Source organism: Vigna unguiculata, chromosome 10 (assembly GCF_004118075.2).
Source record: "Vigna unguiculata cultivar IT97K-499-35 chromosome 10, ASM411807v1, whole genome shotgun sequence".
Lineage (NCBI taxonomy): Eukaryota > Viridiplantae > Streptophyta > Magnoliopsida > Fabales > Fabaceae > Vigna > Vigna unguiculata.
The window spans coordinates 2,097,778-2,124,934 of NC_040288.1; the positions used below are offsets into that span (position 1 = coordinate 2,097,778).

The 27,157-nt window shown below is 28.7% G+C and overlaps 3 protein-coding genes across 3 annotated transcripts; 2 read left to right on the forward strand and 1 right to left on the reverse strand.

Moving 5' to 3' along the window:
- The first annotated feature begins 6,972 nt into the window (after positions 1-6,972).
- LOC114166281 (10 kDa chaperonin 1, chloroplastic-like) lies at positions 6,973-10,343 on the forward strand. Its single transcript, XM_028050996.1, has 7 exons — positions 6,973-7,209; positions 7,289-7,347; positions 7,498-7,548; positions 8,635-8,700; positions 8,810-8,857; positions 9,741-9,770; positions 10,097-10,343. Exons 1-7 carry the CDS (start codon positions 7,128-7,130, stop codon positions 10,163-10,165), a joined length of 405 nt encoding a protein of 134 aa, XP_027906797.1. The 5' UTR covers positions 6,973-7,127; the 3' UTR covers positions 10,166-10,343.
- A 4,110-nt stretch (positions 10,344-14,453) lies between these two features.
- On the reverse strand, positions 14,454-19,886 carry LOC114167517 (protein TRIGALACTOSYLDIACYLGLYCEROL 4, chloroplastic). The gene is made up of 5 exons (XM_028052617.1): positions 19,499-19,886; positions 16,580-16,829; positions 15,993-16,353; positions 14,954-15,243; positions 14,454-14,810 (listed from the first exon to the last, which is right to left on the reverse strand). The coding sequence occupies exons 1-5, from the start codon at positions 19,771-19,773 to the stop codon at positions 14,613-14,615; spliced, it is 1,374 nt and encodes a 457-aa protein (XP_027908418.1). The 5' UTR covers positions 19,774-19,886; the 3' UTR covers positions 14,454-14,612.
- Positions 19,887-25,143: 5,257 nt separating this feature from the next.
- On the forward strand, positions 25,144-25,813 carry LOC114167476 (putative invertase inhibitor). Its single transcript, XM_028052567.1, has one exon. It carries the CDS (start codon positions 25,197-25,199, stop codon positions 25,770-25,772), a length of 576 nt encoding a protein of 191 aa, XP_027908368.1. The 5' UTR covers positions 25,144-25,196; the 3' UTR covers positions 25,773-25,813.
- The last annotated feature ends 1,344 nt before the right edge of the window (positions 25,814-27,157 follow it).

Consider the following 27,157-nt stretch of genomic DNA (forward strand, 5'->3'; position numbering starts at 1 on the left):
CAAAATTCGTTCAACAAGGGCTTTCTCGCTCAGCGACTACCAAGTTAGTAAGCTCCTTGACTTTGTATTCGCTCAGCGAATACTTTCTCGCTCAACGACCACAAAGTTAAGTGAACCCCCTAAAATTGGATTCGCTCAACGAGAATGGTCTCAGTCAGCGAGTCTACATAGTTTTGCATAATCTGATTTTACATAATTATGCCTCTTTAGCCAAGTCTAAACATTCTAGTAGTTATTCCAATTGCCAAAAACATGCCAAACTCGAAATTCAACACAACATCAATACTAGGGATGTCAAAAAAATTCGTACCCGCGAGTATCCTCGGATAAAACCCGCAACGCGGGTACATGTATTTTTGATACCCATATGTTAACGGGGTGGGTACGGGTATCATAGTATCCGTACCCGTGGATACTCGTACCCGCTAAACTTTAATTCACAAAAATACCCTTATATATATATATATATATATATATATATATATATATATATATATATATTAGTAAAAAACATTCTGAGTCTTCATTCAGTAATGGTGCTCAGATTCTCACCCCACATCGGAGTATATTACTTTCAGATATTGTGGAGGCATTGATGTATCTCGAAGACTGGTTATGGACCAACATGAAAGGTAATTAAATTAACACTTTTACTTAGATATTTTAATTAAGTGATTATTAGAAATTTTTAATGAACTTCTTATGTTTTCGGGATCTTCTAGATTAAAATTGGACAACATGAAACTTTATACAATGTTGCAAGAAGTGGACATGGATGAAGTTAGTAATTTCTTTAATATTTCATTCAAAAATAAACTACAATATAAATTGTTAGTGATTTTTTATTTGTTTGTTTTTCAGGAATCAATCGGAGAAAGTGAGTTTGTTATCTAAGCACTAGTTATGGTTAAATATTTGTCTTTTTAAATATTTTTGTAAATACCCACGGGTACCCGTGGATACCCACGAATATGAAAAAAATAGGTGGATACCCGCATAACTGATACCTGACGGATATGGGTACAGGTACGGGGTGAATATTTACCCGTACCCTACCCACCCCGTTGACATCCCTAATCAGTACCATATGATCTCAAATACAATGCTAAAATTAATCAATGATTCAAATTAAGTACAATCATACCTAAACCCAAAATTTACACATCATATATATACATATATTCGATCAGAACAAATACAGACAAATCACAGTATCATCACACAATTTACTCTATCAACATTTTTGTAACTCATAAATAGTGCAATTAACTTCCCTTACATGTGAAACAACGCAGACAACCCAAAGAGAGTATTAATCCCCTGTAAAACCTAACAAATTCCATAACTCAACTTAGGAACAACAAGAACATGACCAAGGGACATCATCAGAACCAATGATAGTGAAAAAGCACGAAGGAAACTCAAATGACACATGTGAGTTGAAATTTCCTACATGCACAGAAATCCAAACTAAACAAGAGAAAAGAGTAGAAAATCAACTTACTATGTTTGAGAAATTGATTATGCATAATTAGAGAGCTTGCCTTAGGAAACACCTTAGCGGTCTTTGATCTTCTGACATATGAACACAAGAGTGACAAATTTAGAGAGAATAGGGAGAGAGTTATAGAGGAAATGCTTTTAGATAGATAGTTTATATATAATGAAACTCGTTTATAAATTTTTTATTTTTGTGTTAATATTTTAACATTAAAATAATCGAGTATTCATTATGTTAAACACTTTATCAATTCTAAAATACAAATTTATAGGTTATCACAATCTAATTAGTGAATGAGAAAACTTGTATAATGTATATTGTAATACTTGTCTAATGTGTATTATAAGACTCATCTAATCAATGACACTACAAAAAATCATGCACATTGCTGCGATTATTTTGTATATTGCGGCGGTTTCAACCGCCACAATTTTCTTGTGACGGTTTTGAAAACCTCCATAAATTTTGTCGCCACAAAGTATAATATGGTAGTTTGTAATGAACTACCAAGCAATAGAGATGACAAATAAAACTATTCCCGTGGGTATTATCCGAACTTGTCCCGTTTTGACAGGAAATCCCTGCATTTATTGAGTATGGGTATGAGTATGCATAACGCACGCACATGTAAGATTCGAGAAATTTAAATAAATAATAAACATTTAATTAGCAATAATTGTGAATTGGAAGTACCTCTAAGATAATTATTTGTCAAGTAACAACAAAGGAGCAATGGTAGCTCAAGTGGTTAAGTGTGTTAGGTGGTGTTGAGAGGACTTGTGTTCAAATGTTATGTATGTCATTTGTTTGATATTTTAATTAATTATTTTCTTTTGCATCTATACATAAACATGAGATGAGATCTTATAATTGTATATGTGCATGAAATGTCATGAAACATGTACTTCCTTTTCTCGTTATAATTTTGGATCAAGAAGGAGTTTATAAGAGTTTTTTATGTGCTTCGCTGATTGGTTATGCATTTTTCAATGCCTGTGGTGCCTTTTATCTTTCAATTTTTCACAACTTTTGCGTTTTCTGGGTTTCTACCCAAAAATCGTCTGGCAGTGTTCATGGCCCGCCAGGCAACTCATACTGCGTAAGCTTAATTTATGGGTTTTGCTAGAAACCACCTAGCGAAAATGATGGCCTGCTAGGTGACGCATCCTTTGTGAATCTTTTCTTTGTGTTTGGATGGCGTTATGCATGATCTTTGCATTTTGTTGAGTGATTGCTGATGTAAAATCTTGAAATTACCACTGCTTGACATTAACTTGATGATTTGGTAATTGCATGAGCTTGAGGGGTCATGTGAGATTGAGGATAATTTGAAGCATGATGTTTGATGTTTGTGATACCATGTGTGTTTGATGTTTAAATAAAGTATAAATATAGTCTGTGTCACAACCGAAATCACGACGGGATGACGAACAAATTTTGTAAAAACAGAGTTTGGAGTCGCCACCATAGTTATTATAGGAAACTATGGAAAACCATAAAAAGAGCAAGGTCTACGAAAACAGAGATTGGGGGTAAGGGAGTTAATTACGCGTAGGGAAGGTGTTAGCACCCTACAATGCCCATCCTAAGACGGTACCTTTAATTAAAATACAAATTGATGTGGTCTCCTTTAAATATTTATTTAAAAAAAAATAAAAAAATAAAAAATATATAAATAAATAAATAAAATATAAATAAATAAAACAAAATAAAAATTAATAAATTAATAAATTAACAATAATAAAAAATAAATAAATAAATAAATAAAGATGACAAAGAAAAACAAAGGAAACAAAAAAGATTTTTCTATTTTTTGGGCCTGACAAGGATTACTCCTTGCTCCTACGTATCTCCATTCATAATGGAGAATCAGGGTCACGTAGTTCTTTATGAAAAAGACTTTTTGAAAACAATTTGTTCGAAGATGTTGATATCACTCTTTTTTAATATTTGAAAATTTTGTATATTTTTTAGTAATCTTATAGAAAAGCGTTGGTATTAAGTACTAAGTCGACGCGAGCGGTCACACGAGCACTTATACATTTTAAAAGTTAAAAGGGTATTTAAATTATTTATTTGTTATTACTTCCTTTAAAAAAAACTTTCGAAATAAGACATTGATACCCAACAAAATGTGACTATTATATATCCACAATTTATGAAAACATTAGGAAAATAAATAAATAAAAGATTAGGAAATAACGTTTAGGATTAAACATATTATTTTAATATGAAAACGTTTTACAACCCTTAACATGAAAAAAAATGGCACAACATATTCATACAATATCAAAACATGATATCTCTCACTTATTCACGCAACAACGTTCACAACCCAAAGCAATCAATAAAACATTAATTATAAAACTAATGAACCCCAAAATGCATGACAGTAATGTTTTTTTCCATATCAAAAAGAAATAGTGAAAACATCAAATTCAACCAAGATCAAAAACACATCTCGAGAAATACTGCATAACACAATAAAAAAATTAATTTTGCGAACCTGAACGGGAGATCGGACTTACGATAGTTGCGTTGGAACACCAAGAAGCACGTGGGGTGGCGATCGAAGGTGAGTGGATTTTTTTATGTGCGAGGGTTAAAAGAGAATGTGTGCTTAGGATGAGAGAGGTCTCTAGAAATTTTGAGAGAGAAAAATTAAATTTATCTTCTTATTTTTCTGATGGGTTTATATACACAACATTATAAATCTAATGTAATCTCATAATAAAAGTCTGCTTTAATTACAATGAGTTTTAAAAGGCAAGAACTGGTCTTAAAATTATTACAAAATGGGAATCAAATCATATAAAAAAACAGAGCACAAAATCAAACGTGATCAACAAAATTAATTTTAATTAGTAAAAGATATATTATTTTGAATTATATTACTACTTTCTCTATCTGGAAAAAAAGGTGTCATAAAATCAGAACACAAAATCAAACGTGATCAGGACAGATTAATTATAAATACAAAAAAGATATTCTTGAGAAACATATTAATATTTTCCTCATCTGGAAAATGAGGTGTCATACAATCAGAGCACAAAGTCAAAGTAAATAATTCTAAATATTAGAACATATTCTATTTCTAATTATTAGACTAACTTCTTAATCTGGAGCAGAAACCGACAAAGCATAGAGTGGGGGTGCGAAAATTAAATGTTGGGTTGCCGTTAGTTGCAAGAAAAAAACGGTGTGGGTGTACAGAGTATTTTGGGCTAAAATAGAAACAAAACCTCAAAAGAAAATACATACAAGATTATTTATTATTATTATTATCCTGTTATTATTATTATTTAGACAAAGAAAAAAACCAAAGAGAAAACTTATTTATTTTTTTATTTTTGACCCTTTTTAAAAAAAAACAAATTATTATTATTTATTCTATTATTTATTTAGCCGAACGAAATTGGGTGTTGACAGTCTGGAACCATGGATAACTACCTGTATGAGAAATTGGACAAATTGATTGAATTTTGGGGTTTTAGGTTCTCACATATGTAAGGAAACCTGGGTTTTTACCCAAAACCTAGGTATGGGGATGTGTACACAAGTGTATCCATTACTCAATAAGAATGAAGATGAGACAAAAATTGTATACTTATTAGGCTTGGGACAATGATAAATTTTTATTGTGAGAATTTGGATGATATAATGAAACTCGCACACCCTTTTTTGTTGACATCCCTCGCAAACAACCACCACTTAATATAATGTATAAAATAACATTTTTTTTTAATATAAATAACGATAGCTAAAACCGTCGTAATAATTTTATTAAAAAATAATTTCAACGTTTGGGACAATGATAAATTTTTATTGTGAGAATTTGGATGATATAATGAAACTCGCACACCCTTTTTTGTTGACATCCCTCGCAAACAACCACCACTTAATATAATGTATAAAATAACATTTTTTTTTAATATAAATAACGATAGCTAAAACCGTCGTAATAATTTTATTAAAAAATAATTTCAACGTAAGAGAAACGACACTTTGAATTGTCATTATTTTCATTATATTATAATATTTTTAACCGTCATAGTTTAAATACTATATAATTTATAATAATTCATCTACATTTATAATTTTACAATTTAATAAAATCTATTTTTTATAATAAAAAATAAGTAAAATATATAAATTTTTAAAATAAAAAGTATTAATTTTATTGACCATTTAAGATAAAATACATTATTTTAACAATTGAAATATAGATATAAAAAATTTACGATACAGAAAAACATATTTAAGGAACAAATTCTAAGGAACACATTCAAAGCAGTAGAAGCAACGAAAGGTTGTATCTCCCACCACGAAACCTCTCTAACATTGAAATTATTAGTGGTTGATACATTGAACCTGAAAGAGAAAATTATTATAAATGCTAAATTGAAATAAAATAAGAATTTAAATTAAAAAAAATGTAGGTATCCAAGGTGAAAAAAGTAATAAGCCAATGTGAACATGTTAGCAGAAGTAATAAGCATCACTCTCATCTTATGAAGCAATATATTATTTCAGCTACACGTCTTCTTAACTTTTGTATACCCCACATCTTGTGAATCATAAAGAACATTAATATCCAAATTATAATTATTTAAAAAAAAATTAAATATGTTTTCAGTTTCTTAATTATCAATAAAAATTGAAATTAGTCTATTTTTAAAATTTTGAATAATTTAATCTTTTAATTGTATAAATGTGTGCACTTCATCCTTTTAACCAAATTTTATTAATTTTCTTTAATATTTCAAACGAGTTTTATGATAATATTTGAGTTAACATTGAAACACGAAAATATGTCAAACTGTGTAAACAACTCAAATACTATCATCACATGCGATTCAAACGTTAGATAAACTTAACAAAATTTGATTAAAAAGACTAATCTACACATTTCTAAAAATGAATGACTAAATTGATCAAAAATTTTGAAAATAAACTTATTCCAATTTTCAATAAAACTTAAGGAACCAAAAACATATTTAACATTTTTTTAAAAATAATTATAGAATTGCACCATGCAACTATATATGTGTATATTTCTTTTTTGGATAGTTTATTTAATTTTTAAAAATAACAGAATTTAAATAAATAATAATTCAAAAGAATAAAATGATAAAATAATTATTTTAATTTAAAGGATAACTAAATTTAAATTAATGGTTATTTAAAGAATATAATTAAAAATATAATTATTTTAGTTTAAAAGAACTATTACTTAAAAAATTAATAAAAAAACCTTATTTATGTATAAGTACATATATCTCTTATTTCAACCAATTTGTAATTTTTTTATCACTTATTCAGTCTAATTTTTATTTTCTCCCCTTCTTCTTTCTTAATTTTCTCTTATAGCAATCTCAACATAAAATGCTAATTATTTTGTTCAAAATTAAAAAAATTCAATCCGAATGTGAACTATTTATTCAAAGGTTGCCTTATAACAAGTTCTAGTACTTTCTCAAACATCTATAGATTTTTGGGGCACCCACTTTGTCGTTTCATTGGTCTCTATAGCAACCGAATAGATAAACCTAAGAGGGTTTAACCTCGTTTCTTCAATCCATTCTTCGCTGTTTCGAACGGGTGTTTGGTCTCTTCTCTCTTATCCATGGCATCAACGTTTCTCACCCTTCCAACTCCATTCCTACACAAAACCAATGCCATTTCTTTCTCTAACAAGAGACCCTCTTGTATGCGTCTTTCATTTTTCTTCACCAAATTCAATATCTTTATCAAATTCTTAACCTTTTTCATCTGGGTTACATGCAGTTTCCCGGAGGAGCTCTCTGAAGATCAATGCAATTGCCAAAAAGTGGGAACCCACTAAGGTTCTTTCCTTTTTCTTAAGAGGGTTTTTGGATTTTGTTTTATCTTTGTATTGTAGCCTACACCATCATATTAATTCCCTTTTCGTTTCCCGTGTTTTAAATTTCTGAAAGTTCAAATTTTTGCTTCTAAGTTAATAATTTTTGATGCAGGTTGTGCCTCAGGCTGATAGAGTTCTTATTCGTTTGGAAGAGCTATCAGATGTATGTTGTACTCTTATCCATAGAACCAAATGTTTTTACATGGGGGTGTTGATTATTCTTAATCTTAAAGTATATCATATTCGAAATATTCGTTGTTCTCCCACTTGATTCCTTAAATGTTGGAAATTTGCAATTGCTAGCATGTTCCTAATTCTTGTGGTCCTTATCTGAATGTTGAACCAGTTTGCGGGTTCTCTATTTGGGTAACTTGCAGTTTGATGTGATTTTGAGAAATAAATCCGTTTAGATTTTGCCATGAAATAAAATTTTTGGTCACTGTATTTCAATAGCAAGCAACTACAATCATAACTATTCTGAGGTTTTCAATGTTTCTTCGTGCAATGTCCTGAGTTTGGTTTTGTATTGTGTTGATAAAAACAATAACACCCATGTCACCATGTAGTGATGTGGTTTTATCATTGTTTTTACCCAATTGGTAGGATAACAGAGAAAGTGATGGTCAAATAACACCTAATGTATTATTATTATTATTATAACTAGTTGGTGGCTTCATCTGTTGTATTATGAACTAATTTAATATAATTTAGGATACTGGTTTGCAAAAGTTTGGAGCAAAACATGAAACGGATGTTTTAGGTAGCAGAAAAGAAGATGATGAAGAAGTTCTGAAAGTGATTTCATTAGAAGATTGGATGAAAGAGACCTATAAACTTGATAACATTAGTGTTATTTAGTTATTTAATAATTTTCTTATCACTAAGTGTTAATATTTTGTTGGTGTATGGCATGAACTTATTTATTTTAATATTGTGGAATTGGTACCATGAATATTTTTTTATTTTTAATTGAATTTTCATTTGAAGTAAACTCTTACGAGTCTACGAGTTGAGTTTATGAGTCTACAAGTCGAGTTTACAGTCTACGAGTCGAGTTTACGAGTCTAGTCTACAGAACTTCCACGAGTCTACATAGACTCTTGAGTTTGATAACTTGCTGGTTTGCAAAAGTTTGTTACATGGTTAGATTAGAACAACTTATTCTACAGATGAAAAATGTTAAAGTATAGTTACATAGTACTTTTTCGATGATGCATAGCTGATTTCTGAATATGTTTTTGTGGTGTAGAAAACAGCTGGGGGAGTTTTGCTGCCCAAGTCAGCTGTGAAATTTGAGCGATATCTTGTGGGAGAAGTAAGCAGACATAGATACTTTCAGTATTTTGGTTCTGTAAATGTTCTCATGGGTAATTTTGTTTGTTTTGGATATAATATGAGGTAATTTTCTTTTATATTTATTTCAGATCCTAAATGTTGGTGCTGAGGTTGGAGAATTAAAGGCTGGAACAAAGGTACAGGTTTAATTACTGCAAAGGAGGTCAAATAGAAATGGATAAAAGACAAACCAATAATAAAAAAGTAGAGTAAATTATGCAGTTTTCTCAAATTACATTGAGACTATTTTTTTTTTGGTTAAATATGTTTTTGGTCTCTTAAGTTTCAATGAAATTTGAAATTAGTTCCTCATCGAAACTTTTGACCAAGTTAGTTCTTCATCTATAGAAATGCGTGAATTTCGTTTTTTTAATCAAATTTTGTTAAGTTTATTTGAAATTTTAAACGCGTTTTATGATAATATTTGAGTTAGCATTTAAGCGAAAAATGGTCAAACGATGTATACGATTCAAATACTATCATAAAATGCACGTGAAATGTTAGATAAACTTAATAAAATCTTGTTAGAATGACTAAATTCATACATTTTTAGAGATGAAGGACTAAATTGGTCAAAATTTCGAAGAGGGACCAATTCTAAATTTGACTGAAACTTGAGGGACCAAAAACACATTTAACTCTTTTTTTAAGTCCTGCACAAACCTTTTCTTTGTTCTAAAAAACATTACATCGCCATCTTTGTTTATATGAACAGATTCAACGACTTTTTTTTTTCTGTTTTTTTTTCAGTAGAAGTTACGTAATTTCAGTTCATTTTCATCTGATTTATTTTATATATTCTTTTTTAAAAATTGAAGTTAGTCATTCAAGACATGAAATCACTGAATCCATCCTCAAGAAAAAAGTAGGGCTTAAGTATAATTTAAGAAAATCTTAGGGGTATCATTACAATTATAATTTACTCTAAAGAATATTCTCATTATGAATATCATCTCATACAGCATTGAAGATCAACTCCAAGTTTTGTTCTAAATGTTAACTCTAATTTGTCTTCTGCAGGTACTATTCACTGACATGAGTGCTTATGAGGTAAGGGACTTGAAATTTTTTGCTTTATAGTTTATGGAAAATGATACTATGATTTCCATTTGTTGACTTCCATTCTCTACTCCCTGACGTGGATTAGTGTGGATCATTGATTAATGTATCACTATTTCTTTCTTTGAAAGAATCAATGATCCACACTAAGTTACATCAGATGTGAGTCATAGTCTATTTTTCATAGTATATTTAGTGTTTATCTATCTAATGATATTCTAATTTGTAATTACAACTTAACTCGTTACAATTGAAAGCATTAGTTATTTTAATGCCATTATTACTAATTAAATGTTTTTGTCATCATAATTTATCAGGTGGATTTGGGGACTGATGCAAAGCACTGCTTCTGCAAAGCTAGTGACTTGTTAGCAGTGGTTGAGTAGGGTTTGGCCCCTGCATGAAACAAAGAGGGTGCACTATTTTTTTTATAACATCTTTGACAAATGTATTTTCAATTGAATAAACCATTTCTGTTAATTGGTGTTAAAATGTTATATTCCTTTTCTGTTATAGTTTCTGAATCAAAACTCTAATCATAAATTTGTGTTCTACCCTTTCCAATATTCTAGTCTTTGTTAAAGTTACATCATCTATTTATAATATTTAGGCTAAAACACGAGTGTGTTCTCTATTTGTTTTTGACTAAATTTCATTCATTCTTGGTGTTTTTCTTTATAAAAGTTTTAGTTTGGTCTAATATCTCAAATTTATATCATCACTCTCCTTTGAAAACAATGATAGAGTTTTTGTTCGGATACATCATTTTGAAATTCTTTTTGCTGATTCAATGTATGAGATCTGTCTTCAGAGACATAGAAAAAGGTGTTTCATGTATTTCAGAAGTTCATTTTGAGGTATTATTTCAGAACAGTTTGAAAAGTATTATATACATTTTTGAAAGCTTATTCTGAAAATCTCATGTATTTTAACAAAATTTGTTCCAAAAATCTTGTTTTAAAAATTTCGTTTTGACTGATTGTGTCGAAAATTCTGAAAATCTTGCTCAGAAATTTTAGAGTTATGTATAATTCAAAAGTGACTCCTATAAAAAGCTAAAATATCATTTTGAAAATTTAAGGGATAAAAGAAAAAATTGAGTGGTTGACCTTGAAGCAAGTCCATTACTTTTTTGCATTGATTTCTTTAGGCAATTGCTTCTTGCACTCCATCAATTTCTTCTTTCACTCTATTATTTTTTTTATTTTCTCCATTACTTTTTTTATTTTGTATTTTGGATTGTATAATCTAGAATATAAATTTTGTATTTTGAATTATTTTATATTTTAAATTATGTATTTATTTTATTTTATTTATTATTTATTTTAATAAAAGAATTGAAAGTCATAAATCAAAGGTAAATCTAAAATTTCAACATATATAAACATATTGTCATATGAGATGTGTGGCAATAGGGACAAGGATCCAAGTGAGTTGAAGTGTTTGTACAGCATACTTATGTTTAAATAATTAGAGTTTTTACTTTATTCTTATTCTAAATAACTCTTATGATTAAATTTATATTTAAAAATATTTTAATTTTATTTAGATAAAATAAAAAAATATCAAAAAATAAATTAAGTAGTTTTAAAGACGTGTTATTACTAGAAAAGTATTAAAAAAATAGTATAAATATATATAATTAAAAAAGTTATGTAAAAGATTATTCTAATTTTATCATAATTTTAAGAAGATAAGATAAGAAGATATAAAAATTATGTCTTAGTATTTATGCATGTAATCATAGTTTAAAAAGAAATTAGAGATAGCGTTCAACTTATAAATAGGCAGATGAACTATAATACAGTAATATTTTAATTTGGATCATGAATACGTATTTGTACCATATTTAATGCTTTACTAATATTTAATGAAATATTTAATTTACTATAATATAATAATACTCTTTGAATTTATATAATAATAATAATATATATTTATAATATTTTTAAAAATTATTGTAATTTTTTAATATACATAAACATATCATATTCTATTATTTTTTAAAATAAATGTATTAGCGTAAGGAAATAATTAAGAAAATAGGAAGGATATGAGGATTTAAGAGAGAAAAATTAGAATGTGATATTTATGAAATTTGAATTTTTGTAAAAATATTTCTAGTTATAATTAATTATGTCACTCTAATTAATAAAATAAATAAGAGATTGAAATTTTTTATATTGATTTTAATAAAATTGTGTGATTTATTAATTTTGTATTTATTTCAAATATATTTTTATTTTTTAATTTTTTATGTATATTTAATTTTGCACTGATTTTTTTATCAAATTTATAATTCAGTTATTTATTGGTTGTTTTTATTAATTTAATAATTATGTTATTTAATTTATCCTGAAGTGACCATTTTTACTAAATTTAGAATGATATCGTCGTTCTATTATTAAGTCTATAATTTTGTTATTTCATTTATCTTCAATGTCTTGATTTTTTTATTATTTAATTTATCTATCATTTGGCACCAGTCCTCTTTGTTAAATTTATATTTATGTTATTTAATTTATGACACTAATTCTTTCTATTAAATTTCTGATTATATTATTTAATTTAGATATATTTATTCATGGATCCTATTTATTAATTTAGACATTTTTATTTTATTTATATGTGATATACTTGTTATTTAATTATTTATTTAAAGTTTTTTATTCTTATTTTATTTTTATATTATATTATTTTAAACATTATCCTTTTATAATTCAAAAAAATAAAATAAGGTAATAATAAAAATAGAGTAAAAGATATTTTTTTCATGAACTTGGATAAAACAATCACCTATATGTTCTATTATTATTTTTATACCTCTTTGACGATGTGCGTAGATTATTGGTTAAGACAAAGATGACATATTTTAATGGTCATCACATCCTATAATCTTCGAAAATATCAAAGAGTATGTCATTTGAAAAAGAGTTATAAGTTTCGTGACAATAAGTTAAGATCATGTTAATGTATGGATGTTTGTATTTTAAAAGTATTAATTCAATAAAAAAAACAAAGACCATGTTGGAGTGTAAAGAAATATTTACCAAGTAAGTCAATATCTAAATTGTTTAGAATTGCGTCTCAGCAAGGATATTCGTCGGCCAAATTGGATAGTGGTTGACAAGAGAAGAAGATGAACATTTTATTTCAATTGAGAGTTTTGATGATGATGATGACGACTTATGGAGAAATGTGAAAAACTTAATGATGATTCATGAAAAAATGAAGACTTAAAGAATGTATAGAGCTTGGATTCAAGAGATACATTGAAGACTTAATAATTTAGTTGTTGAAGTCTTGTAATATGTGTATCTTATTTAAAATAGATAAATTAATAGGTCAAGAGTTAAAAGACAGAACCCAGGAAGCAAAACACCGAGAGAGTTTTATTTATTTGCAAAACTTACTAGAATAAACGATTATCTCAAGTGATATCGATTATTTCAGTAAAAAATAATTTTCGAGAAAAGCCTATATATGATAATCGATTATCAACAACAATTGTGACTTGACTTTTAATATTCTTAACCTAATTTCGAAAGTGACTTCTATAAATAAATGTGAGAGTCCATTCTATAAAATACAGAAGTTAGATAAGTTTGAATACTTGAGAATTCTTTGTGAAAAAGATTTGAAAAACTTAGTGTGAGGAGAGCGATAACTTTCATCAAGTGGATTATTGTATGATTAAGTGTTACTGCTATTGCTAGGAGAAGTTCTTCATTTTTGTGTGATTCAAAGGAGGTGTTCATTCCATGTAGATTCAAGGAATGAGTTTTTATCCGCTGTGGGACTCAAAAGAGGTGTTCATCCCTTGTGGATTTAAGGAAAGTGTTTTCACCCTTTGTGATACTCAAACGAGGTGTTCATCCCTTGTAGATTTTAAGGGAGATGTTTTTCATCTCTTGTAACTTCAAGAGAGATGTATTATAAACCCTATAACTTTCTTATCTGTGATTGTAGTATGCTTTATTCTACTGATTGAGTTAATCTCTCTATTTGAGAGATTAATAGCTAGATGTATGATATATTTTAATCCCAACCTGTATAAATATTTTGTGTCAATCTCGCTACCTTCTTTATCTATCAATAGTTACATTAAGCAAAGAAATTTTAGTTGAAACAATAAATTTTGGTAAAAATTTTAAAGTATTAATTTTTATTAATTAAATCAATTTATCCTCTGTTGATTTTTGTCTAGAAGCAAACATTTCACTGTGCAATTTTAACAATAATAAGTATACATCTGTTTTATGAACTAATAAATAATCAATATTTTCAAGAAATTAATTATAATTATATCAATCTTTTCAAAGAAAAATTCCCAATTACCTGATTACTTCCCTAGTAACTTTTTATATTCACATTAGATCATCAAAATTAAAGTATGGATCCATATTCTTTACAATAAAGATAGTAAAACCTTTCATGAACCAATCAACAACAAAATATCTGTAAAAGATTTTTCCAAATTATCCATTTCCACAAATTTCGAATAGTCCAAATTTGAAAAAAAAAGATATCAGTTCGAAAATATTTTATTTGTCTTTAAAATATTTTCATCTTAAGATTGAAAAACATCAGTTTAAACCAGTTCTTACTGGTTTTATATTGTTTCTATCTATTTTATCAGTTTCACCAACTTCAAAAAATATCTGAACTTCACCATGTCTCAAGAGTGCTATTTTGATTCTCTTTAGAATTTGAATGTCAAATGAATAAAAACACACACAACTAAACATTTTGGCATTACAGAATCAATGATACTGAGTTTCAACAGATGATATGATGCATGCAACATGTAATCAAAATCAAATGTTGAGTCTTCTAAAACTCAAACATTCTCAACTCAACCATTCCCTCTTTCCTTTTCGGAGAACACCAAGCAACAACCTTTCCAGACTCAAATGACTTCAAGGAGTAACTCAGGCTGCAAATGAAATCCTCTACCGCCAAACCATTTTTCAAGGCGAAACACTCCAATGCAATTCTGGTATCTGCTCGGAAAACAATTGGCCCTACAACCTACAAGTGGACAAATAAACAATTTTATTTCATTTTTCTACATAAATCTTTATCACAGTTACAAGGGTATTTATCAGGTTCAGAATGCTGTTGATCTAGAATATAATGGTTGTTGTTGTTGTATCAGGAGAGAAAAAATTCACCTGTTGTTGAAGGATTAAATTTAGCCTGGGCGAAGCTGATGCATCAGCCCTGGAACTATTCAGAATCTTCTTTGCATATTCTGAAGCTGAAGAAATATCAACACGAGCATCTAGTCTGGTTAAGTCCCCATATTTTTTTGTGAATTTTCCATGCTGAAAGGAGTAACCAACTGAGCCAAATAAATCACCAAAATATTCAAATCTCTTGCTTGTTGACACCCCTAAATCTTCTGTTGAATTACTGCTAGAAAAGCTCCTTCCATTCCGAAGCCATAGAGTAAAGGTGCCGCCTGCAATGTTTATGAACCAATAGCAAAACAATTCATGCATATTAAAATTGCCAAAACTTGTCTACTACACAGCTGACATCCTCATCCGCGTAATGGCAAAATATGTTCAATGGGAAAACAATTTATGTAATCCAGCGAAGAATTCCTTGAATGCATTCATATCCATATTCAAAAACTCTTTATTCAAACAGAATCTGTAACTTAAGCGAGCAAAGCTCTTGTTATGGTTAGGAATCTAAGTGTGAGTCTAAGTCCCACATTAACTAGAAATAAGAAAGTAGAACACTATATAAGGATAAAGACCTATAAACTCATTGCCTTAAGATTTTGGGTTGAAAGTGGTGTCAGGCCTTATGTGGTTGACCTCATGTCTCATTGGTGTTACATCTCTCCAATAAAACTCCTTTTATAGACCTAACAGTTATTAACATATTTGAAATCTGTTTGTACAATAAGTTTGTTAGAAAATATCTCAGAAATCTTGACAGCATTTAGAGGATCTTAAAATGACCTCCGATGAGTAACTTTTGCATTTTGCAGCACAGAAAAACACACTTGTAATATAAATTCACTGTGCTGCCAGTATTCCTTTCTTCTCTTCTACATAAGTCATGTAATTTCATCAAAAATGGTAAAGAAGTTGTATGCTTAAGTAAAAACACAACACAAAAATGAAAAATAGTGACTGACACAAAACATTAAACATACTTTAATACTTATTCTCATCCCATACAGTGTAGAGAAATTACCAATCACTCCAAACACAGCTGAGTGAGGTTCGTTGAGACGCACATCATATGGAACCACCTCTTCATTCCCTTCTTCCGCGGTGCTCTTATCTCTCCAGAAGTATATAATCTTCTCATAGCTCGTGGCACCCTTCAGACATAACCCTGGTTGCAGAGACAATGGCGGGTTACCATCAGTTGCATTCACTTGCTGGGGATTACCACCATTTTTATGTAACCCAACACGCCAACGGAGTCCAGATGGAGACAAAAGGGATGCCAAATCAACAGATAAAGACACAGGAACATCCCAATATTTTCCTTTGTGGTCAAGAAACAATTGAGGCAATGCTACTTCTACTGTAAGATCATGTTGAGGAAGCTGCAAGAGATCTTGTCTTTCAGATATTTCATTATAGACAAAAGAAAAAACATATAACATATCAACATTGAAATGAGGAATATGCTTAGATAAATATGTTAATGAATGAGGTTTATTAAAAGTGTTCAGTTTGACTGAATGTAACCTTAACCTTGATTCAAACAGGAAAATTTTTTCACAGCAGAAAATAAAAAAAGAAAATTATAACGAGTGGTTAACTCCATGCCTTTCGATAAAGCATCCCTTTGCTGCGCAATCTTGCTTTCTCGCCATGGCCCTCTAAACCAAACAATACGGATGTTAAAGGAGAAAACGCATACTGAAACGTTAACCCAAAGGACAAAAGTGCCTTGTCAATGAAATGCTTGGCAACATCCTTGACCGTGGAGAGATCAAACTCTTCAGCGTTAGAAATCTCATTTTTAACACCAACAATCAGTTTCCTGGGACGAAACTGTCCGGTCATTGTAAGCCACCTGTCATAATTGAGTTATATAAGAATATTGAAAAGTTGAGATTTTTAAATGTTACATATAAATATATAATCAGTTCATAATGTAAACAAACTGTCTGCAGATAGTTTTGGCTGTCCTTTTTGCCTCTGATCATATATTCTTCTACTAACAAAGAACTATAGCTAAGGTGCTGTATAGGCTTAAACTCTAGAACATTTTGAAAAATCATTAAAGAGTGAACATATATGCTTAGTTACTGCTTTATGTTACTCACATTTATCAGAAAATCATAACAAAAAGATACACAAAAATAAGTAGGTATTAAAGTAAACTCTTTGCACTCAGTGGCTCTAAGATCATGCAATACACATTGAAATTCCCTTTATGTTTTATATTATGCATATGCTGGTTCTATGCTACACCATTTTACCACTCGAAAATAACAAGCAACCACTCTCAATACATCTTCAACAAATTCGGGATTGAATATTGCATGAAAGATGATTAAACAGGGCATCACCTAGCCACTTTCTTCAAGCTATATGCATAATACAACTAGCATTTTCTGTTTACTTTAGACTAAAAAAGAGATGGTTTGCCCTCTTACTCATTTTGTCCCATTGAACAAAAACTAACCTGCACTTCAAAACGAACAAGCAAAAACAAATAGCTTTCTCCAGTTCCTGGAAATAACTGAAAAGTATACCCTAGTAAAGGAAAAATTACCCTTTCAAAATGCTTGAAACCCCCTTTGTCCCGGTATTCAAACCAATGTACAATTAGCCCCAAAAATGCACTTGACTAAAAAAAGGCTGAGCTTGGCTCCTTATCCTAACATACACACACACACACATACACAAAAACACTTGCTTTTAAGGAGAATATAATGGGCTTTCTTTCACCTTTGTCAAAAAAAACCCTTGAAAAACAAAAATGGTCCCATAAGATTTCAATTGCTAACCAAACTGCATGCATAGTCACAATCACTAAATAGAAAAGGAAAAAAAAAACGAAAAATTGGATACAGAAAAAAGAAACAGGAAAACAAATGACTGTTGGAGGCTCAGATGACCAAAGTTTGATGCAGGCACCCCAAATCAGAATTCATCTTAAATTCAATTGACATTAAGCTTGACCCAACTTATATATAAGTTCCACCTCAAGAATTAAGGAAGGCGATGTGAGACTTCCCAACAACCCCTCCACAAATGTCTGCCAAGTAAACCTATTTTTTTTAGTAGACGATTTACCAAGATAAGATATAAGTTCAGATATCACATCAAATTCAACTCAAAATCAATTGACATTAAGTGAAATGACCAACTCATACATAAAGCCCCACCCACCATATGAGACATACGATGTGGCTCTTCCCAACTCTAGAGAACCCATCTGCCACCACATTCAACCAAATCAAATATATGCTAACAATGGACAAAATAACAACCATTTTTCATGTGTTTTTTCTTCTTTTCTAGAAGAAATTAACATAATTATTATGATATTTTGAGCAATGATCAATGAAAATTTCTTCGTAGTAGAGAACTAGTTGAGTCTCTTTATTTCTCTCTATCTCTTTTCTTATGAAATCACACTACCTATCATATCTATATTTTTCTCTCCCATCTCCACATAGCCAAGGTTTTAAACAACTGTCCACATAAACAATTTCAAGCATGCATCAAGGTTAGTGGAGTGTCATTGACCATTATTGTGGTCACATCAGCCGCATTTGTTCATAGTTTTCCACAATATCAAGCCATAATTTACAACCTTGCACATAGGTGACCATGTATTAATTTCCTGAATTTTCTAACTTTTCTTCTAAGAATAATGTTAGAAAAACACTCCTTCCTTTAGATCAACACAATAAAAACATCCAATATTACAAAGAATCTTTTCCTTTAAAACAAAAACTGTTCAAAAAAATTCAGTTGCTCCAGGATTATTCCACCTTAAATACTCCGAGACAGTGCTTTGTAACTGACTAAAGTCCTAACAAACTCAACCAGGGTTACCTCTAATGTAGGATACCAGCGGGTACCTGTCTTTGGCTTCATAAAAAGAATGTATTCTAGTCTAAAAACAATTCTTCCCAATAACAAAAGAAAAGCATCAGTATCACACTCTCTAACACGCTCAACCATCTATTAAAATTTACTAAAAGCTACAAAATCGCATTATATGATAAGTGATAACTGCTAAAATTTGTATTCCAAAAAGGGTTTATCCATAAAAACTTTTTTCATAAATCCTTTTAGTAAAGAAAAAAAAATAAGAAAATCATAAAATATAGTCTCATACGCTAAAACTAGCACAAGTTAAAAATTAAATAAAACAAATTCTACAAACCTATCTATACATAAGCTAATTCAAAATTTTCTGTATTAAAACTTTTAACGAGAAAAGTTCATCCAAACATTTCCTTTCAAACAATATAGTAAGGAGTATCTTAAAAAAGAAAGTGTTAGTTAAAAGGGTGGGTTGCTAGCATTTTCCTAATAATTGAAAAAAAAAAGAAGAAATATCTCTATCCTTGAAAACAAAATAAATATCAAAATTCCCAATTCTCAAAAGCTGGAGACCCCATTTGCCATCAACATCAACCAAATCACAAGAAGGGACAAAGTCATAAAAGAGAACAAAAGGGTAGCGAAAGCAAGTAGTTTGAGAGCGAAAAAGTGAGGTACCAGCGATGAGATGAGAGTTTGAGGAGAAGGGCCTGGAGACCGAAGGAGCCCAAATCCTTGGAGGAAGTGGGAGAGAGAAAGGGAACGACAATGGGAAGACGGAGCTCGTTTTGGAGGAAGGAGAATTGTTGGGGGCGGAGCACTTTGCTGGCGACGGAGGCTTCCACCGGAAAAGGGTCTCCGGGAACGGACTTGGCCCAGCCGTCGTGGCACTGCGGCGAGGCCACGTTCTGGTCCCAGAACGCCGATTCAATGCCCGTCCTAAGCCTCGCCATTGACGATTGTGAGTGAAAGCTTAGGTTCTTCTGCTGTGTGGTTTTGTGTTGGGTTTCAGAGGTTTAACCTCACTGCTACTTATCCACTTGTTTTTCAACTTTTCCATTTTCAAATGAAGTTCAAATTGTAAAAGTCTTTTTTTTTTTTTTTTTCTTTTGAAGTTTTATTCATAAGAGATTTTTTTTTTTTTTTATAATTTCTAGATATTTTAAAGACCAAATCTGATTTTATTTTTAGATTATTTTAGTGACTCACTTGATATATAATATCTATATTTATTTGTAATAAATGAAAGTAGTTATATATTTATGTATATAGTACAATTATTTTGATAAGTAGGTATTGAGTTATGTCAGTCTGACAATTTTTTCAAAGGGTTCATTAATGTTTAACTTTCACGTAGACTTTAACAGTATTTTTAATCTAAAATTTTAAAATAATAAATTTATTTATTATTTATTATTTTACTTTTTTATCTTTATTAACGTGAAACTTCGAATAAATTTTTAATAATGTTATTACATATAAAAATAATTACGATATATATGAAAAAAGAAAAATAAAATAGACGGAATCATAAATTTTAAGGTAACTATTTTTAAAGTTATAGCGACAATAATTTTTATGTATTAAAAAGTAAAAGTAATATTTGATGTAATGCCCCCAATTTTGGATACTTGAATTATTACAAGTATCGTGCAAATGCAATAGACTGTCTCATTAACATATAATATGTATTTATAATTTTTCATGAATCTCAATAGTATATCACCAAGTTTTTTAACAAAATAAGATCTTTAAAATGTTAAATTATATATTTATGCATTATTTGTATTTTATTCAATCATCAATCAGTTTTAATATTTTTCAACCTTTCTACCTGATCTATTTTCTATTCATTTACAATATATACGATTATCATAAATGGATAAATTACAATCCAACCAAACATAGAAAATAGATAAACTAGTACACTTAGATTAGAAAGGAAAAAGGATTTCATGTATTGAATCTTACATTAAAAATCATGCATATGTCATAAGGATTTCTCAGTAAATTTTGGTTTATAAAATTATGACTTTACTCGCTCTTTTTATATGAAAAGATTAATTCACTTATGACACCATAAAAGTTTTATTCCATACAAATTATTGGTCATAGGACCTTCTGGTCTCTCATTAACTAAATAACTTCCTCTAAATTAATATTTAGTGTAAATTTTAATCAATTTAAAACATCTTTGACATATGTTTTAGGATTCTGTTATCGTAATTTCTAAAAGAACAAAGTTGTGAAATATTTTATATCATTAGTCTGATTTATAAAATATATCATTTTCTTGTATGAAGTATGAAGTGATATTAGTTTTTTTTTTTTTAAATTATACAGGTTATCATGAAATAAATATATATGATTCTTAGAATGACTATAAAGATAATGTGATGCACAAAAGTATAATATCTATAAAAAAAATAAAATGTTAATTTTAGAAGAGGTATTTGATAGAGTATAATTTTTTTAAAATATTATACATAATTTAATTGTGATCTTTTACCAGTTAAAGTAGGTTTTTAAAAATATTTACATGACTCACTTGTAACAAAATAATTAAAGTTTGTAAAAAATGTAATAAAGAAAACAATAAGTAGTTAATTTTTATAATAATTTATTCCAACAATAAGTTAGGTATAGTTTGTTTTATAAAATAGGGTATATTATTATGTTTTTAGTCCTCGAACTTTGACTCAAAATTGGAATTTGTCCCTGTCTGAAACTTCAATACATTTTGGTCCCTAAACTTTAGAAATGAATGAATATAGTCCTTTTAACCCAATAATGTTAACTTTTTTTGACGTGTCAAACGCTTTTCATATTAGTATTGGAGTTGTTTACACTGTTTGACACATTCTTGGTTTAATATCTACTGAGAAATATGTTCGACACTTCAAAAAAAGTTAACGTAATTGAGTTAAAAGGATTATATTCATTCATTTTTAAAGTCTAGGGACCAAGATATTCGAATAGGGACGAATTCCAATTCTGTGTCAAAGTTCAGGGACTAAAAACATACTTAATCCTATAAAATAATAAAAGATCTGAGATCTTTTGGTTTTTGCATTTGTTTGAAAATTTCAAGTAAGTTTTTATATTCTAATTGGTCTCAATTCACTCCATGTATTTGAAAATGTGACAATTAATTCCTTTTCGTTAATATTTTACTAAGAGTGTTAGATATGTGTCATGTGTAATTTTTATTTTATTTTTTATTTACTTTTTTATTTTTTTTAAGTCTTTTTAAGAAAATTCTTTTGTCATGTGTCAAGTGAGTCTAGAAATACTCATTAAGTGTGTCTGACCATACATTAATTAAACAAGTCTAGCAACAAACACTAGAAAAATTTGTTCGTCCATACACCGATAAGACAAGCCTGACAATATACATTGCACAAGTATGTCCATACTCAAGTTATATAATTCTACCAATACACATTAGAGAGCCTCTACATTCACCGATTAAATGAGTTTTGCAATACACATTAAACAAGTTTGCACATACATTGATTAGACGATTATGTCCATACACTAAACAAGTCTAACAAGAGACACTAGACAAATATGTTTATGCACTGATTAGACAAGTCTAACAATATACATTACACAAGTATGTTTATACATAGAATAGACGAGTCTATTGATATATATTATACGGGTATGTCCTCTCACTAATTAGACAAGTCTTTTATTACACATTGCATGAGTCTTAATATACATTGATTAAATGAGTTTAGCAATACGCATTACACGAGTGTGTCCATATACTAATTAGACAAGTCTAGCAATACATATTAGACGAGTTTGTCGATGTATTAATTAGATGAGTTTAGCAATATACATCAGACGAGTTTTTTCATACGCTAATTACAAGAATATAGAAAAAAAAATTACATGAGTCTAACAATACACATTAGAGGATACAATAATTAAACGAGTATAATAATAAATATTAGACAGGTCATTTCAAATATGTTGATTAGACGAGTGTAACATAAATTATTAGACAACTATAGGAATACATCATTCATTAGATGAGTAAAGCAAAAAAAAAAAACATTAGATAAATTTGTTGATGTATTGGTTATACGAGTCTAACAATACATATTAAACGAGTCATTCATATATTGATTAGACAACTTTGAAAATATGCATTAGACAAGTATTTCAACAAACAAATTAAATGAGTCTATAAATACACATTACACAAGTTTGTTCATTCATCGATTAGATGAATCTGGCAATACACATTATACGAGTTTATTCATATATTAATTTGATGAGTATAATGAAAACATTAGATGTTTGTCTATACACATGAGTATAGCAAAAACTAGTATCCCGAGTTTGATTCCTAATAGATTGCGGATTGCATAACTGTCTCGTGAGCGCTTGCGTTTAATTCAAACAATGCATTTATTTGACAAGTCAACCGATATACATTAGAATAGTTTCTTCATGAAACACAATTTTTACATTTTGTCTACGTTTAACTTTCTTACATCGGTATAATAAATTTAAACTGAATTTATATCTTGTTATTTAAATTAATCTTAAACCTTACATCTTTTTCTTTTTCTTTTGTATAATCTGTTCGTAAAGTTTGATATACAAGAGTAATCATTTTGGAATTAGTGCATATTATTTATATGCCTTAAAAGTCATTCAAGAAAAAAATGGAAGGATGAATTAGTTTTTTTTTTCCTCTATTTGTTAATACATTTCAATTAAATACAATAATTTTAAATTGTTCAGTTTAACTTAAATTATATTACTTTTTTTTAATTCAAGAAACCAAGTTAATTCATTTTAAAATAAAAATAATAAACGACATTTCATGACTAAATACAGGAAAAAAATTAACTTTTTTTAATTGCAAAAAGTATAAAAGGACTTTCTTATGAGATTGATGAAGAAGGGCTCGTGAAGAAGTTTTTGCGTTTTGTAACTTCATAAATCCTTTTAACATCTTTTTATTACCGTGCAACAATAAAAATAATGTTTTAAAATTCTTACAATTTTTTTTTTCCAAAAATACTATCAATAATAATATATTATCATAAAACTTCTTTATTATTAGTAAAGGTGTAAAAAGAAATATAGAGGTGCTAAAAGCAAAAACCGTAAAAGAAAGTGTTAGATCAAATATTGCGTTTGCTGGGTCCAATTTGGTATGAACAAGCACCTCTGTTTCTTCTATTGTTAACTTATTCCTTCTTCTTTTTTAAACTTCATATAAATATAAAAGTTAAACCTGTTATTTGTCTCTTCACTTTCGATGAAATTTAGAATTTTTCAAAAATTGGTCTAATTTAGTCACCTAATTTTAGAAATACACAGATTTTATCTTTTGAACCAAATTTTGTTAAATTTATTTAATATTTCGCATGTATTTTATGATAGTATTTAAATTATTTACACGAGTTGATATATTTTCCTATTTCAATATTAGCCAAGAAACATGTTCGAAATGTTAAATAAAATCAACAAATTTTGGTTAAAATGAATAAATACACATATCTCTAAAGTTAAAAAACTAAATTGGACTAAAATTTTGAAAATGACAAATTTCAATTTTTAGTGAAAGTCAACGGATCAAATACATATTTAATCCTAAATATAATTTATAAAAATTCCAAGAGTTTAAATGACACTACTTAAAATTTTTAAATAGCCAAAAAAATTAATACCGTAGATTGTTTTTTTCATGTTTGGTTGATAATTTTTTTTAAATCAGCTCTATTATAAGTGTATGAAAAGAAAAATATTAGTTGTAAGATTTCAATTTTTTTATCTTTTTTAAAGGATTTTCAATTTTTCTAATTTTAATTTTTTGAAATGCCTTGTTTTTATTTTAATTTTAAGAAAAATATAACTTAAAAATGCTACGTGTACTATTTTCTTCTAAAGAGTGATATCGACACCTTGTTTTGTTCATTAAAAATAAGTTAAAAAAGCTACATGAAATTAAACCAAAAAATTTAGTAATTTCTAACAAACTTCAATCATTTATGTAATTTATATATATAATTTAAAAGGCAAGATAATTGAGTAAAGTTTACGTAGCTATATTTCCACATCTCCCACTTATGTTTGTGCTAGAATTAATCCTTCCAAAATCTTATAATTTCTTTGCTTTTATCACCATAATAATTACTCAATCTTTAATCATACCAAAGTAACTTAGCTTGCAATTCCTTCTTGTTTAGAAGACAACCTTAAACTCATTCCCATTCCCATGTAAGCATTCTTTCTCCACCATACAAATCACTACACAATTCACCATTTTCACATCTATAAATCACCATGCATGCAACCTTTAAACCCTAATTAAACATACCCAAGTTCAAAAAATCACCAAACAAAGAAAATGAACCCTTCTTCTTCTTCTTCTTGTTCCCTTTTGTTCACTCTCACAATCATCTTTTGTTCTCTCCATTCTCTAGGGTTTGCCAACCGTCTCATCCAACAAACATGCAAGAATTGCTCAAAAACCGACCCAAACATAAGCTACAACTTCTGTGTAGCATCCTTCGAATCCAACCATAGGAGCCAACATGCGAAAAACCTGGAAGAACTAGGTTTAATCTCCATCAAGATTACAAGGCACAATGTGTCGGATACTAATGCTCACATCAATGATCTTTTGGAGAAGAACAAGAGCTTAGGCCCATTCATGAAAGAATGCTTAGATGATTGCCTTGAAGTCTATTCCGACACCATTTCCACTTTCAGAGAAGCCATTAGAGATTACAAGGCCAAACGCTATTCCGATTGCAACGTGAAACTAAGCTCAATCATCGATGCCTCTACCACCTGTGAAGATGGATTCAAGCAGAAGAACAATGGCGTCGTTTCTCCACTCACAAAAAGAAACAAAGATACCTTTCAACTTTCTGCTATTGCACTTTCCATTGTTAACATGCTCATCAATTCGGATCTATAAAGAAAAAGGTCCATTCTTATTACTTTGTATGATGTTAATTATTAGGGTTTATATATATATATATATATATATATATATATATATATATATATATATAGTGTTTGGAATATTAGAGTAAATTTTAGTTTGTAATAAACATGTTTTAGTCTCTTAAAGTTTGTACAACATTACAATAAGAATGATGTTTGTGTTAGGTTTACAGAGGAAGAGGTTTCACTTGAAGAGATATAACACCAATAAAACGTAAGCCTAATAAATAAGGCATTGACACCACTCTCAACTCAAAATCTTAAGACAATGAGTTTATGAGTCATTATTCTTATATAATACTCTACTTTCTCATTTCTAACCAATGTGAGACTTAAACTCAGAATTGGATGTATTCCTAACAATTTGTACACTTTTCAAATATTATACCATTTTGTTTTTAAAAACTATGAATTTACAAATTAAAATGTAATAAATTAAATGGGTTAAATATTATTATGAAAAATTATCTTTCGTTTTTAAATTAAATTATGAAATATTTCGTCTCTATATTTTGTAAAAATTATATTAAACATTCTTCTTCTCAATAAGAAGTGTTTGGAGACTATATAATATAATTCACTATAGAAGTTTATTTGTCATATAGAAAATACTTTACATGTTGTTTATTAGAAAAAATATTTTATATAATTTTCGTAAAATGCAGAAATTAAATGCTTTATAATTTAGTTTAAGAGCGAAACACAATTTTTTTATAATTATTTGAGGATGAAAATATTTTTTAACTGGGTTAAAATATTATATGAAATTTTACGTTAGAAACATCATTACCATACATTATAAGTTGTTTTGCTATGAGATTGTCTTGAGCCCTAAAATTGTATATGTTGCTCTTGTGTTTGCTTCTCGTGAAAGATTAATTAAAGTGTAAAGAATAATGATAATGATTTTGGAGTTCGTGGTTTGGCTTTGACTTCAAGCAATAGTGATCTCGTCTTGTCTCTTTAGCTTGAAAGATATAACATAGTTAATTTTGAACTCCAAGACTCTGTTTTTTTTTAATATAAAATGATTCTATATATAAAATGTAAAGTTTTCTCCTTTTTTTTTTTTTAACTTAAAAGATTGCATAAAGAAGTTTACTTGCAAACATTAAACATAACATTAAAACTACTAAAAACTCACAACAAAATATAAACCTTTATTATTATATCATTATTATATACTCCTACATAAAAGAAAATATATGGTACATACATATAAATAGGGTTTATTGGTTACTTCAATTTTCTTTTACTATTTTTGCCCGATATTTTGTAAATATGTTGATTTGAACATCACAACTACTATGGCACTTTTCAATTAGCAGTTTTACCATGCTAATTTTAACCATGTCA

What these genes read in the sequence shown, in the direction of transcription:
- LOC114167517 (XM_028052617.1), bottom strand. Translation starts at nt 19,773, where the DNA reads ATGGCGAGGCTTAGGACGGGCATTGAATCGGCGTTCTGGGACCAGAAC. An exon ending in AAGGGATGCTTTATCGAAAG is followed by an intron (nt 16,354 to 16,579) that starts GCATGGAGTTAA and finishes GATCTCTTGCAG; the next exon opens with CTTCCTCAACATGATCTTAC. An exon ending in AGCTGTGTTTGGAGTGATTG is followed by an intron (nt 15,244 to 15,992) that starts GTAATTTCTCTA and finishes TAAACATTGCAG; the next exon opens with GCGGCACCTTTACTCTATGG.
- LOC114167476 (XM_028052567.1), top strand. Translation starts at nt 25,197, where the DNA reads ATGAACCCTTCTTCTTCTTCTTCTTGTTCCCTTTTGTTCACTCTCACA.
- LOC114166281 (XM_028050996.1), top strand. Translation starts at nt 7,128, where the DNA reads ATGGCATCAACGTTTCTCACCCTTCCAACTCCATTCCTACACAAAACC. An exon ending in CTCTAACAAGAGACCCTCTT is followed by an intron (nt 7,210 to 7,288) that starts GTATGCGTCTTT and finishes GGTTACATGCAG; the next exon opens with TTTCCCGGAGGAGCTCTCTG. An exon ending in AATTAAAGGCTGGAACAAAG is followed by an intron (nt 8,858 to 9,740) that starts GTACAGGTTTAA and finishes TGTCTTCTGCAG; the next exon opens with GTACTATTCACTGACATGAG.